Source organism: Parasteatoda tepidariorum, chromosome 3, assembly GCF_982258835.1.
Source record: "Parasteatoda tepidariorum strain Cologne lab strain chromosome 3, Ptep-v5.0, whole genome shotgun sequence".
Lineage (NCBI taxonomy): Eukaryota > Metazoa > Arthropoda > Arachnida > Araneae > Theridiidae > Parasteatoda > Parasteatoda tepidariorum.
In genome coordinates, this window is record NC_141757.1 from 83,411,872 (window position 1) to 83,427,665 (window position 15,794).

Here is a 15,794-nt window from a genome sequence, read left to right on the forward strand (position 1 = left end):
TTTAAAAAATGCTTAGGTTTACGTATTCTGCATAACTTTACATTTCACTTTTAGTAGTTTCTTTATAAATACAAAACAATTACTCTAAATTGTTAATCATTGCTGTTGCATTTTCCCATAAGCAAAATGTGATTGTTTTTTTCTAATTGCATTACCACTTCTAATTGCATTCAATTCCTATAATTTAATAATTTTTAAATTTTTTAACTGTAATAATTGGTAAGTTTTTCTTTCTTTTTTTATTGCTTTTTACAGTATTACTTGTTTCAGATACTTGTTTATAAAATGTTATTCAAAAACAATGATTCTGGAATCAATGTTTTTAGTATCGTTTGCTTTAAAAGTTGTGTTCTTCTCATTTCACTTTGTTTACTTTTTCTCATTCGTTTTAATCAGAACAAGTAACATTTTGGTAACAACGATATTGATATTAAATTCTGCAATATTTGAAAGCTTATATTGAGTTATTTATTCTTTTGGAAATCGTATCTTAAGTTTTCTTATTAAAAATAATTTTTTTGAAGGAAAAAAAAATTTAATAACAATTTAAAAAAACTTAGTTAACTTAAAACAATTTCACCTAAAGTGTTATGAATAAGTTTTTAATTAATTACCATAAATTAACTTAAAAGCAATAATTTAATGCAGTCGTTTTTTGCCCCGTCTTTAAAAAAATCGTTTGCTTTCCTTACATCATTTCTACATTCTAAGAGTGCTGGTAATTATCTGACGTGGAATTTTATAAATAGTTTTTTAAATATATTTAACTTAATATTATTATAAATTTATTTTTGAAAAAAGATTATTCTATAATTTAGCCTTTTTATTAACCAAGAGATATAATCGACTTGGAAGAAAAATATCACAATGAAAATATACTTGAATTTTACAAGTAAGTATTGTTCAAGAAATAACAGATGTTGGCTACTCTGCTTCATAGCCGTAACTATGGAAATTCTTTCAAACAAAATGAAAAAATTATATTGCCTCACTCTTTCTGAATGTGAAAGATATGGTTAGGTTCTTACAATTTGTTTCAGTAAAATATGTCATAATTGTTTTGCAAGAATTTACATACAATTAGTTTAAGCTTTTTCGTATGCTATGTTTTAGAGCAAAAAAAAAAAATTGTCTAAAACAGGTATTTAGAAATATGTTTCATGACGATATTTAAAAATACTATGTTAAAAGGCTACGAATCTCAGGAGCCCGATCGCTACAGCCCCTTAAAAATCATTAAATGGCATTCAATAATTCTGTAAATTTTAACCTCTACACATAACAACCGATCAGAATATTCTTGAATTATGTTATGTTATATAGCAAGTAAAACGATTTTCAATATCTCCAAGCGAGAAATGTTTTTTTTACGTAATTCGTAATTTTTACTTTCTCTAAGATTTTGTACTGATTACGAAAATATATGTGTGCTTTACGTAATTATATGTGTGCTTATGAAAGTAACTAAAAACTAAGACATCTTTTACGAAACGTGGGTTGAAATTAACTTCCAAACTATGCGCAAAATATATATAAATTGCTTGTGTAAATTAATATCTCAACGGGGTTTATTCTATCTTAATAAAAACATAAAATAAAATCCTTCTAATCAAATGCATTTTATCGATTACCTCTATTTTAATATAGCAAATGTTGTTCAGGAAAAATTAATTTACTACTTTATTGCTAGAGAATAATTGCACTAATGTTGTAAGAGAAAAATATATTAACCTACTTAAGAAAAATTTAGTTTCCAAGTAATTTATCTTAAAAAGCACTTAGCAAAGAGAGATAATGCTTTAGAGATTGGTGTTTCTAATTTTTTTAATCCAATTCATCTGTGGTATGTTTTTTATATCCATAAAGTGTATATAATTTTGCAGGAGCAAATAACGGTAATATTTTCGCACTTTTTAATTTTAAATGCATAACATTGAAGAACATTGGTAAAGAAAAAAAAAAGATTTATAACTCCTTTAAATTTATGATATGAACCCTATTTTTGAATTTTTATCTAACGAGAAATTAACTTATTCAAAATAGTACTTAGTAAATGAAAAGGGATTATACCTTATTGATTGAATGTCGTACTATATGAGATTTTTGTGCATTAGAATATTAAATTTTTTAAACTGGTTCATCAAAGGTTTGACTCTTTAAAACAGAAAATATCTAATCATATAAAAATAAATTTAGTGTAATATAACTTATATAATATGAGTTTAATAAATTATTTTGTTCAAACATTATTTTGTTTTGCTTGATTAATTGAAATTTATTTTTAGAATCAATTTGGAGGAAATGAAAAAGCCAAGTGATTGGCCCCAGAAGCAAACAGACAATTACAGCGAGTAAGTGGAAAAAAAATTAATAGAAATATTACAAATTATGAAAAGAAAAAATGTTCAAAATATAACATATTTAAAAGCTAAAGCTTAGAGAACGTTTCAGTCATTTATTGGAACATCGATTAACAATAAGGCCCATTTCCTGCGTTATGTTAGTAAATGTTCCTACTGAGATGCAGAACGTCACGATTCAGGCATAATCACGTTTAAAAAAAAAAGGATCCGAAAGTTTATGTGCTGTTGGTTTAAATATTTTATTATTTTAGAAATTTATGAAGGAATGCTTTTATAACATTGAAAACAACAATAAATCATGAATTGAAAAGTGATCACGTGTTTCATATTCAATAATTTTGTTACTTGTCTTTACTTGTGGCTGTGTTTATTAGAATGATACTGGTGTTCCATTTATGTACATATATACGCTCTAAAAATTTCCTGACCAAATTACGGTAAAAAGTACCGGCATTTAGGATGCCGGTACTTTTTTACCATACAATCCGTTTTTACCGTAAATTTTTACAAAACAAAAATTTTACACCATAATTACTTAAGTAAATAATTGCGGTATAAAATTTTACGGTGAAATGGATCTTATGCATGCTGCACCCAGGGTGTCAGTATTTTTTTTACCGAAATTTAATTCGGAATTTTGTACAGTGTATTTCCATAGGTAATAGCTGCAGCTGTGAAAATATTGCTACAGATGAACATTGTTTTTCTTAATAATCCCCAGAAGAATTCGTCTAGGAATTCATTCGCTTGCTAAGACGCAGAGAGTAAACGTATTGATTTGTTATTTTGATTTATTTTCGTTAGTTAGAGTTATTCTTTTGGATTTTTGCCTGATTTATGACCTACTTGTTTACGATGTATTTGAATTTATTGTTAAAATTACTTTCTATTACCGAGCTTTGATGTCAAATGGGCAGTCACGATTTTTGTTGTTGTTGTATTTTCACAATGGTTATAAAACTTGAAATTTAAAGCAAATTACTTCAGCTTTCGGGAAGTTTAGTAAAATGTATAAATATACTTCGCAATACATAAAACAAAACGTAATGATTTATGAGTAATAAATTTTAAATCAACCAGTATCAATGTGAGTTAAAAAAAAATCCACAAAAATAAAAAAACGTTTCTAAAATTAAGCACTCAATTTATTTATTTATTTTTTACTTATAAGGCACTACTTTATGAATAGGTGAATGAATAATAAATTATAAAGTGAATGAGGTGATGGTTTTTATATTGCTCTTGGTTTAAAATCTATATTATGTTAAATGGTTATTAAAATAAATATTTTTTTTTTTTTAAATTTGTGGAAAAATTATAAGAGAAGTGAAAGTCGATAATAAAATAAGTTAAAGAAAAAAATAAAATATATATAATGCTCAATCATTTTTTTTATTGGCATTTCACATGTTTCTTATAATGTTTAAAATGCTTGTTGGGCGAAATTTTTTGACACTAAATATGGGCATGTCGATTAGGTAGAAATCCTGGTATGGTAGGCCACTGTCTGTAACTTCTTAAATTTTCATTCAAATAGCTCATAAATTTATTAGCTTGTATAATATTAATATAGTTTTTGCTGTATATAGGAATTTTTAACACAATTAAGGAAAATGGTTTAAAAGCTTAAATGTTTCCGGTTAATTTATTGAAAATTCTGGTTTGTATTTAAAAAATATGTACAACGAAAACTACATTAATATCATACAAACTTATTCTTAATAAAATGGCATAAATTAAGAAAGTTATAGTTTTTACGATTATGAAACATGTTTTGAATGAATTATTTATTTGCTAATATTAAAGTGTTCGCTTTTTTGAGTTCGAATCTTTCATTGTCCACTTTTTCTTGCAAAAATACATATCATCGAATTCTTTAAAAGATAAACTTCACTTTTTTGAAGAAATTTTTTTTTATTTTAAAGGTTATAGGTAACAGTGTTTTCTTTCTTTAAGTTTTTCTATGGCTTTACTGTCTATTAAAGCTGTTACTGCCTATATCAGTGTATGCATTATTCACGAGTATGAACTTATTTAATTTGAATTTAATTTATAGAAATTAAAACTTAGATTCCCAAACTAACTGAGCATTAACCCACCGACGGTTCTGCACGTAGAAAGTCGTACTTTTTTTTACGCTCGCAAATGGTCGTGAACGTAGAAAACCTCCCTTCATTTTCCCCCTATAGATGGTCCTGCACGTAAAAAAAGCCTCTGATTTTTGTCCCGCGAAACGGCCATGCACGTGAAAAGTCGCTAATGCTTTCCCCCTTACTTGCGGAAATGGGCGTGAAATTCACTCCCTTCTCAGTTATGGTTAATTGATGTCCACTCCATCACCTGAAGGGTAAAAATACTCAATACACAATAGAGTTTGCTTTCGAAGAAAATGCGAAAGGATTTTCGAATATATTTAACTGAAACATTTTTTTTTTTAGTATAAAAAGGAAAGAAAAAAAATAAAGAAATCGGTATGGGAAGAGAATTACTTGACAAAATAGAACTAATTTTCATCTAATGTTAATTCGCAAAGATTAAAATTGATTTTAAAAAAAGTAAGAGGTTAAAATTGACTCAGTGCAGGTGATTGATTTTAATTTTGAAAATATAGTGCAATAAATCTCGGTAAGAGTGATTCACCTAAATGTATGAAAAATAAGAAAATGATATATTTGAAAATAATGCTTATAAATGATTTACATATAGTATTGTCTTCAAATCTTTAAATAGTTTTCCATTTAGTTAGATTTCTTTTTTTTTTTATAGAGTATTTAGCGAGTAAATAATAGTAGCTTTTCCCGTTATTGTTTTTTTTTTTTTTTTTTTTTTTTTTTGCTGGTTGAAGGAGCATTTTTTAATATTAAATTGTGATTTTTTTGTTAGTGATTAAAAAACTAATATTTAATATTCAGTTTCAATTTTTATTCTTTCAAAGTATTATCAAGTTTTAGAGGAAGGCATTAATTATTGAATTAATGATTCAATAGTAGATTTAGTTAAGGATGTAATTGCTGGTTGGTTAGCATCGTCTCACTTAACTTCGAAATGCTTTTTTTTCTTCATATGATCGTATGTTAATTTTTTTATATTCTCTCCCTCCCAAATCAGTTGCCACATTTCCAGAAAGTTGAGTTATAAATAACTTTCGATGCAGTTTAATAGAACAACAACTGTAAAATTATACTAATACTGAATTCACGATTCATTTACTAAAATAACATTTTATGCGATTACCTATGGAAGAGTCCTGATAAAAATGGGATTTGTTTGACAGAGTGAGAGCAATTTTGTCTAACACCAACTTTTTTTTCAAAATTAGCTTCGAAAAAGAATTTGGAAACTAATTTGGTGCTGATTTAAGTAGGAATGATCGGTATGTAAACGTTGTAAACTGATAGCATAGCACCCTGAAATCTCTGAAAAGTGTTTAATCAAAATCATAAACTCATCAGTATCAATAAGTAGTGCAAAGGTATTTAAACGTAGAAAAGGGAGTATATTATTATTAAATGTCAATTATCTGACAGCTGGGCTTTTAGGTTTTTCTTTTTTTGTTAGAAATTTGTGTATATATTTAAATTATATATATGCACAGGTTTCACATGAAATGTAATAAATTAATTAATATTTTAAATAATTTTCTAAAATTTTTGTAATAAAATTTTATTTTCTTTGAAAGGTATTCATACTTTTCTTGGGAATGTACCACCTTAAAAGTATTATAATATCGAATAATAAGATGAATAATACCATGTCAAATAAACTGTCGAATAATAAATGTTTTATTCTTTCTTAAATCGATGTAAATAAATGATTTTGTATTTCTCTTAATTTGCTCTAATTAAGTTTATACAAACACATTGGAAATTTGCTACTTTAACCCTTTAATGGGCCATTTTTGTAGTAAAGGTAAGTTAAAGTATTCTTAGAATTGAAATTGACAAAAAAATAGTAATTGATATAAGGAAAAAAAACTCATTTAGGTTAGGTAAATAAATTTACCACGACCTATTAGGAACTCATTGACTTTCATTTTTCGTTATTTATAAAATAAATTTTATAAATGCTACTAACTTTAAAATGAAATATGTATTTTATAACTTTTATACGCTTTTTTAAACTAATAAATGGTTTCCAATTTTATTCAAACGCGCTTCAAGAAAGCTAAAGTTGTTAACGAATGGAAACCTAAATTGAGAGTGGTAAAAAAAGCTCGCCATGGACTTTAAAAAGTGGTGTTAAGTATACTTATCACGGCCTTTGAAAAAGTTAATAAATATTTGCCTTGGAATTTTATATAATAACCAGTATAATAATATTGTGACGTTGAAGTTTCAAAAAGTTTCTGCAAAACTAATATTAGGTGAAATGTATCGTAATTTGTTTTTTCGCATTTTGCTCTTGAAGATACCCCCCCCTTCAGTTATGTTATTTTTGATGTTTAAGTTTATTTATCATACCCTTGAAATGAAATAAGCAGTTCTATAACTTTTTGTGCAAACTCTTGAAATAACATTAGAAAAAAATTTTTTTTTCTAAATAATCGCTTATAATTTTTAATATATAATAAAAAAAAAATAATGTGACATTTTAAGAATTGTAATGTACACAAGTATGTTATAATTTTATAAATTATTTAAAACTAACAAGATCTTATTTTTAGAATTCGTTTACCCAAAATATGCTCTTAATATTTATAATACTTATTAATTTTAACACTTATTTATTAATAATAATAATTAATTAAATCAAGTATTCAGCAGCAGTCTGCTGTGATCCAGAGGTTCATTGAAGTTAAGGCTCCACATACAATGACATAATTGTGACGGGATGATCTACCTTACGCACAGGCAACCTTTACTTCCCTGACAAGCTAGTACCCATCGAACTGAAGCTGGGATGGCTGCTAGCCGAAAAGCGAAGCTTAGTACTTCATAATGATAGCTCAGTTCCCTAAACCACTGAGCCATCATTGCTCAATTAATTTAATAATCATAGAATAATATACGAATTTCAGAGTATGATTTTTTTTTACAATTTCTTAAATTATGTAATGAATGACGAAATCTGAAAATGAAACGAAAGCATTAAAATAGTTTCCGATAAATAAAGGCGATAATATTTTCGATTTTTTTTTTCTTAGGGACATTTTCAACTTATTTCAGCCAAATGAAAGATTTTTTTCATTTCCAGCTACTATTTTAAGAGAATATATAATTATGGATACAGTGAGTACAATTCAAAAACAGCTATTTTTTATGGCTTTAATCATTGAAAATGAATGTTATTAAACTTACACAAATTTACCCAACGTAATAAAATTTTATAAATGAATTTAAAAATTTCAAAAAATTTAATTATTAAAATCTCAGTTACTTAAATTTCAGAGATACAATAAAAACATAAAAAATGAAAGTAAGATACAAACTATGAAACTAAGAATCAAATTAAAAAAAATTAATGAATAAAATGAAGCGAAAGGTAGTATAATCACATCTTATCTTAACATCGTTGACTGAAGATATCCCGTTAAGTATATTATTACTTTAAGTATTTTCAACTTCTATAAATTGTTTTGTCATTTTAAATAATCTGTTTCTGTACTCACCTTTTACTATTTTTTTTTTACTGACATATATTGCAAATTTGATATATTTTATGGCAAAACGATGAGAAGGAATTTCGGTAGACAAGAGAATTAAAATATGGAAGGAAAAAATATCCTTTGATGTTTTGACAGTGAATTTGTATTGTATTATTTGCACTGTTGTATGAGTGTACAGTTGCAGTACTTAATCATTTTTGTCACCTTATGTATGGAGCGAGATAAGGAATAGAAAGGTGTTTACTAGTAACATGTATCAGTGAGTAGAAGGAAGATTTAGTACTGTCATCTTACTACATACAGACATTTCGGCGCACTGTAATTTCAGTACCATTTACTCTGATAACGAGGATTTTTATGAATAAGTTTTTGAACTTGACTAGAATGAATAAAATGAAGATATCATGCAGCTAACATTAGAAGTCGAATGAATGGAAAAACTACTCATTCATAACTATATATCACAGTAACGTACAATTTTTGAAACCCTGGGAAACTTTAACAATGTGTAGAAAACGATAGAGAAACGTTCTGGAATAGGTTTCTTAGTATAGAGTATTCAGGACAAGTAATAGTAAAAAAGTTTTACAAAAATCTCAAATAAATTATTGCGCATTATTTTTTATAAGAAAATAAAGGGATGTGTTAAGAAATGTAAATTAAGCTTATTTAACTTTCAACTCTAATTGCTCCCTAAGCTTTGGGATTTATAATATATAGTCAATCTGATGTCCCTCCCTGATTTACAAAAATATAAGAGAAAATAAGGGAGCTAAATGTTAAAAGTAAAGTCTCTACTAATTATGTGTTGATAGTAAATTTATAAAAATATACCATCAACTTCTGATGATTGTAACAAACTCTAATAAAATAACTCAATTAAGGTAAAGTGGACTTAAATTACACAAATTAATGTGCTGGAGTAAATATAAAAGTATTATTGAATAGTTATAATGAACGAGATATAGTTTCATGAAATATGTAAAGTTAATAATTGAAAGAGTTAAAGTCTAAACAGCTGAAAAAACAAAAACTAAATATTTAGTAATTTTTATTTTGCTACTAAGTGTTCATACGAACTTTCATCATATCTAGAAATTAAATAGATAATTTCAAAGTGAGCATAAGTCACATATTTTACTAAATCGAGTTAGCATTGACTTTGCTATGTTTTTAGGTATAAATTTAGATTTGTACAGAAAAGAAATGAATTGCATCACAACTAGACTCTTTATTCATCTGTCATAACATTTATTTAATGTAGAAAAAACGAGAGCCGTGAATTGATATCATTATTTTAAACTTTTATTAAATGAATTTTAGTTGAATGGACTTAATAATTAAAATAGATATTTTATTTTCGTTTTACTACTATTTTTATAACTTCTAAATAAACCTTTGCATTGTTGAAAAAATAAAAACCGAAATTTTATTACCATATTTACTTTATCTCTAGAATAAATACTTATTATTTCATTCTAAAAATAAAAAAAAAGTTTGAAAAAAAAATACTTATGCCATTTTTTAAATAACCGATTTAATGCAAATGAATTATTAAAAAAGGTTTGTTTGAAATATTTCGCACAACTTCAAAGAATATTTCTGTCTTTATACTATTAATGGGAAAGTTGATTACTCCAAATTAATTAAACACTTGCACTTCTACATAATATGCCGGATTATTTTTAGATAGATCTTGATGTATTCTATATAAAATACTCTACGTTATCGACAAAAAATACTGTAATAAAAAGGACAATGATATGATAAAGAGAAAAATATTGATAAAAACAAATTTTAAAACGCAACGCTAGATTTTACTTGTTTCTTTTTCTTTTTTTTTCCGCAAGAGATTCCATGCTCACTCACAGATCATATGAAATATTTTCAAACAGGTTTCAAAAGTATTTATTTCATGTTCAAAATGACCTCAGCAAAGTGAATAGTGCGGACAGTCTATAATTACAACACCTCAAGAAGTAAACCACCCCACCTGTCAAGTAAATAATAGGAGAAAAATGGCCCTTCAAACCACCGTTTCCCATTGTAAGGGGGGAGGAATTATCTCTTACCGTTTGGCAAGGGGTTTTAGAAAAGGTAAGCGGCTATTTCAGGAGCCGCAGTTTCTAGATATTGCAACCATTTGGAAGAGGTCAAAATTAAAATATCAAAACCGTCAGTGGGTTAAATATATACATGAATTACTTTTGCGAGAAGGAAAATATATTGTATATTTTTCATCTTTAAGTTTCCCTTTCGTTCTTATTGTCCAAAGCTATGAAAGCAAATATTTGAAAACTTTTGTGCTATTGAAAACAATGATATTCTCTGACATTTATATACAAAAGAGTAAAAGTTCTCGTGACGTAAAGAAGGGTGACGTCAAAACTTTAGTTTACTAGGATGTGTGATTGGTTGGTTGCTATACTTTGGATCTATACTACTTTTTGTAACAACTTTAACACTTTGACTCAGATCGGGGTCCTTTTTATATATATTGATATTTTTTTCTGTGTCTCTAATTACAAGTAAAAATATACTTCGGTATTTTTTTAATTGTAAAAAACAGTCTAATAGTTACTAAAAACAATCTGAATTCGCTCGCTTATTGGATCCAGATGCTTTTAAGTCTAACCTTTATGAATGGTGATACTTTTTTTAAAAAATAAAACTTTAAAACTCTCAAAATGTATACCCGTGTGAAATTTTTGATTTATATTTATTTCCGTATTATTTTACATTACTCTGTTATAACCAATTACCACTGTAGTACTTATTACCACAATATCACTAGTACCTATTACCTCAACTGATTTAGCATGAGACGCGGTGGCATATCACAATGATGTGATTCAGGTTTAAATCCCAATGATGGCTACTTGATACGAATTATATTCCCGGCTCGCTTCGACCACAGTACTGACGAAAATATCCTTATTGGTTCCTGGGATAAAATTCCCTTGCTGTTGGGTTAACTGCGGGAGGTATTCATGGTTTTCCATGTTACGTAGATTCTAGTTACATCAAAAAGTCATCCACGAGGGATAGTTTGTCCCAATATTTGATCCAGAAGTTCATTTTTCTTCTGAATTGGTTTAAAATTTACTTAGCAACGAAGTTAAACATTGTTGTTAATATGATGCTCCGAAGTAAATCTTCCATTCAGCGTCGGTTTAAAATAAAATGAAAAAAAAATTATTATAAATTAAACATCACTTACGTTGTATCATTTTTAATTTGGAGATACTTTCACGGCCACCCGAAAAATTTTTTTCTCATAGAATGTATAAAAATTAAAGAAAAGCGCAAAAAAAGAAGAAAAAAAAGCATTAAATAGCATTAAAAATAAGCATTAAAAAAAGCATTAAAAAAAGCATTAAATAGCAGGAAAAAAAAGCATTAGATTAAGAAACCACGCTTCTTATTGTGAAATTTTATCCTTTTGCTGCTAATGGAGATAAATCAGCTACAGATGAGCATTTTTCTCTTGGAACAAGGGCCTGTAACAAGCAGCGGCAACGTAAATCAAATGAAGTTGGCTGGCTGAAAGACGGCCTTAAAAAAATTATGGGGCACAAGAAGACAATTTTGTGTTGGTAATTGAAATTCAAATGAAAGAAACTTGGAAAAAAAATGAAAAAAAAGCATAAATATTTTATATTTTTGTTTAAGATTATAACAATTAGACTTCAGGTATTTAGTATGTTTTGGCACTCTCTTGAAACTACCCTTTACATTAGATATTTTCTAGATCTTACACATTTGTTAATATTTAAAAATTTTTTTAAAGTAACCTTGTGGTAAACCTTCTGTAAAAGTAACCTTCGTTGCTGTAAAAGTGACCTTGTAAATTTTGCGAATTCAACCTATACCTAATAAGTAACTCTGTATTTTTATTTTTATTAACTTTGAGTTCAAAACCTATTTTATTTATTTTTTTAAAAAAAGTTTTGTATGAAATTAGGAGGTATTTTAGTTTGACGTCCCATAAAATTTGAAAGTACTGTTTTAGAAATTTTAATTTTATGTAATAGTGATTTAAATTTCACGTAATTATGATACAAATCTTTTATCATGTCATGTTATATTTTCTTGCACTGTGATATTCAAATAATAAATAAATTAATAAAATAAATAATGAAGAAAATTGAAAAAAAAAAAGAAAAGTCGATATTTACAGCACTATAAAATTCATTCTTTTAAGGATTTAATATTTTTTTTCTTCGTGAAAGCTTCTAATTAATACTAACAATCGACTTAAGTTACTTTACAAATTCAAAACTTTATGACTAAAAAAAATAAAGGAATGTGGAATTGCATGATCAGTTATCATCTATTTTATCTATCTATTTTATTTATCTATTTTATTATCTATTTTTATTATCAATATTACAGTTTTTTTTTTAAAAATTTTGATGCTAAAAATCTGTAACTTCAAATGATACTTCAGACACTTTTTGAAAATATTTTTAATTTTTGAACCCAAACTAATTTTCCCTGACTACGATTCATATTGTTATTTTTTTTCAACCGGAAGTTTTAACAAATAACTTTTCATTATCACTATTGCAATTTTTTGTTTAATTTTAACGCTAAAAATCTGTAACTTCAAATGATACATCATACACTTTTTTAAAATATTTTTAATTTTTAAACCAAAACAAATATTCTTTTACTATGATTCATACTGCATTTTTTTCAACCGGAAGTTTTTGCAAATAAAAGAAATGGGAATAAAATGTTTTTTTTTTTTTTTAAAAAATAATGGCATTACTAACGCAACTGAGAGAGTTAAGTAAGAGTCGTATCATGCAGTTACTCTAACAGCATGAAGTCAAGAAAATGTCACTAACATCTGTACGATCTTCTGTATTTTTTTAATTTTTTTTTTTTTTTTCTCATTGGGCTTATCATGATTCGAAAAATGAGAATCCTAGAACTTGGAGTAAACATTTAATTCTAGGACGAGCTTAATTCTTAAGGATGGTCGCAAGTTTCATTTTACATAACAGATATTAAAAGTGTAAATGCACTAATTGGTGCAAATGAGTTTCTTCACTCCAAGGCTATGTGCAGCAATATGTAAATGTTAAGTGATTATATTATTCATTTTTCTCTCTTGAAACAGTAATAATTATCACTTATTACTAGCTTTTGAGTTTTAAATAGCATTTTCTAATCAACTTTAGTGATTCTAATGAATTTGCCAAAAAGTTGTTTTGTGGACTTAGCAAAAATTCAGTTTCTCAAATGTACCCTCACGTGTTAGAAGCGCGTGACCAAATGTTCGCTATTCATTGCAAGAAGAGAATGCCTGGCGAGTAGGTCAGTGAGTATAATCTTGCGTACGTTTCTTTTATTAAAAATAATAATATTAAATATTAGAAATAATTAAAGTCAATTTTATTATGCGTTAATTATCAGTTAATGAAAACATTATTAAAAAAAAGCAAAACTTAATTCTCATGGCTGAAAAATCAAGCCTTGAATTCAATACGGATGCTTATTTGAATTTGGTGTGTAAATTAACCTTAATTTTACTGCTATTTTTAATTATTAATTAATATTAAGTATCTTTTGTATTGCATGGATTTAACTTCACTTTAAGTGTAAGAAATAATTAAAATAATGCAGCCAATATAATGATTTTTTGTGCAGATCTGACCTGTTTTTTGATAATAATAGTATTTAAAATTATTATTAAAAAATAAGAAAATTATTATTATTATTTCAATATTATTTTTAACTACTTACTAACTTTTAAGTGGGGCCTTGAATTGAATACAGATGCGTCTTCTATATTAATGTGTAAGTATTCCTTAATTTTACTGGCATTATTTATTATAAATTAATTTGAAATAACTGCCAGTTAATAAAATCTAATAAAAACTAATTTCGCATGGCTTGACTTAAATTTGAATAAGTTTTCCTAAGTTTTATTAATATTCTTTATTTTTATAAAAGCTTAATTTAGATATTTGATATCTTTATTCTTTAAAAAAACAATTGTGTTTATTTAACTATTTTTTAAGTGTAAAAATAGTTTTAAAAAATTAAAATAATGCAAAAATTTTATTGATAATTTGTGTAGGGAAATTTTAATCACTCTATTTATAATCTTAATTTGGGTTGTTTTTAATTAATACAAATTTTTCTAAATATTTATCTAACCTTAGTGAAGTTTAAATGTTAAGAAATGAAAACAGGAGAGGTTGAGATGATTTTATGGTAAAAGTAATTTTTTCTTGTCCTTTTTGTTATAAAACGGATTTAATAATTTGTTATCTTCCTCTTCCTTAAACTAATGTGGAAAGCCAATAGAAAATTTAAAAAAATAACTAGAAATTTTTTCTTTTAACTTTTTCCTTCCTTACTTTTTTTATAAGTCTAGTTTTTAAAATAGTGAATTATTAAAAGTAAAGTAGATAACATATTAGAAGTAATTTTACATTGTTAACGTTAAAATATTTATTTAATATTGTTAAAAAAAACTCTTAAGGTTTAAAGAATATTTATAAAACCAAATTTTCAATATTTATAAAACCATTTACTTGTAATAAAAGCATGAAAACCATTCTTTTTGCAATTTAAATGTTTAAACTAAGTTAATTAACAAACATTAAATTTGATTACATAATTAAAAGTAACGTTTCTAATTTTACAAAATATCAATTTAGAATTGCTAAACTTTACGTTAAAAATAATGGATATGAACATTTGATTTTTTCGTTACCAAATTATTTTAATAATTTGTTAATTTTTTCATTTACATCTTCGTAAATCAATTCAAAGTCTTCTTTCTTTAAAAACTATTCATCATCATAATTATTTCTCCCCTTTATTTTATAGCATTTTTCGGAATTTATATTTTTCAATCCTGATTTTTAATATATCTGATTATTTATATTATTATTAATAGTAAGTTTAAATTATTTAGATTAATATTGATTATAAATTAGTTTATTAAATTTGAAATTGATTATAAATGCAAACGTGTTTTAATGTTCAATATTTGGTTTATCTAAATCCATCACTTATTAGTTTACTTTCAGAATTTTATTTAATGAACTTAACGCTTACGTAAATTCAAAATGCTCCAGATAAAGACTATAAACACCAATTTATTTTACTGTAAACGTTATTTGTTTGGATCAGGTATGGAAAACTACATGTGCTTTACAGAGAAATTGGGCAACTGGGATTTACAACATGAAGTAAACCAAAGGGATCATGAAAGGAATTTTAGGTATATATTTATATTTTTATTTTAAAATTCAAAATTTAAGCATTCTATTTTATTTTTTTTAATTATTTAAGACAACAGATAGAAATGAGAGAATTCGCTAGAAATTCCTTCTAAGTTGACGTTTGAAAGAATATTTTGAAAAGAGATTTGTTTTGTATCAACAATTATAGCGTTTGTTAACTGTTTTAAAAAAATCATTTAACATACATTATCAACAAATCATAAAAAAATTTAACATTGTCTTTACCGAACTTTTTGTTACCCAAATCTTTGCTCACAAAACTTTGTGGGATTCTTCGTGGTGTGTATCCTTCACGCAATGAAAAAAAAACTGCTATTAAAAAACTAAAAGAAAAAAAAACGCGAAAAATATGTATATTCTGAATTTTTTTTAAATATTTTTTTTTTTTTTTATGTATCGCAGTGTACTTTAACCTCTTCATTACCTCGATCCACGTTCTAAAAACACACTATAAGAAAGTTTAGAATTCTACCATCACTAAAACATTCGTGGACGTTTAAAATTTTTGGGGACTCCAAGAGAACGTTTAAGATTTTGGGGGATTCCAAGAGAACGTTT

General features: G+C 26.1%; 1 protein-coding gene across 9 annotated transcripts in view; it reads left to right on the plus strand.

Moving 5' to 3' along the window:
- Positions 1 to 15,794, plus strand: part of per (period circadian regulator) — a 94,717-nt gene that overhangs the window by 3,933 nt on the left and 74,990 nt on the right. For 6 of the 9 annotated variants that reach the window (XR_015432622.1, XM_087159724.1, XM_087159722.1 and 3 more), the window contains exon 2: positions 2,286 to 2,351. Coding sequence is in view for 5 of the 9 variants with exons in the window: in XM_087159724.1 (XP_087015850.1) it covers positions 2,286 to 2,351 (66 nt within the window). In the remaining 4 variants the exon portion in view is untranslated. Of the gene's footprint in view, positions 1 to 2,285; positions 2,352 to 12,903; positions 13,294 to 15,123; positions 15,215 to 15,794 lie in introns of those variants that run through there. The other 3 variants (XR_011637020.2, XR_015432624.1, XR_015432625.1) reach the window with 3 other exon arrangements.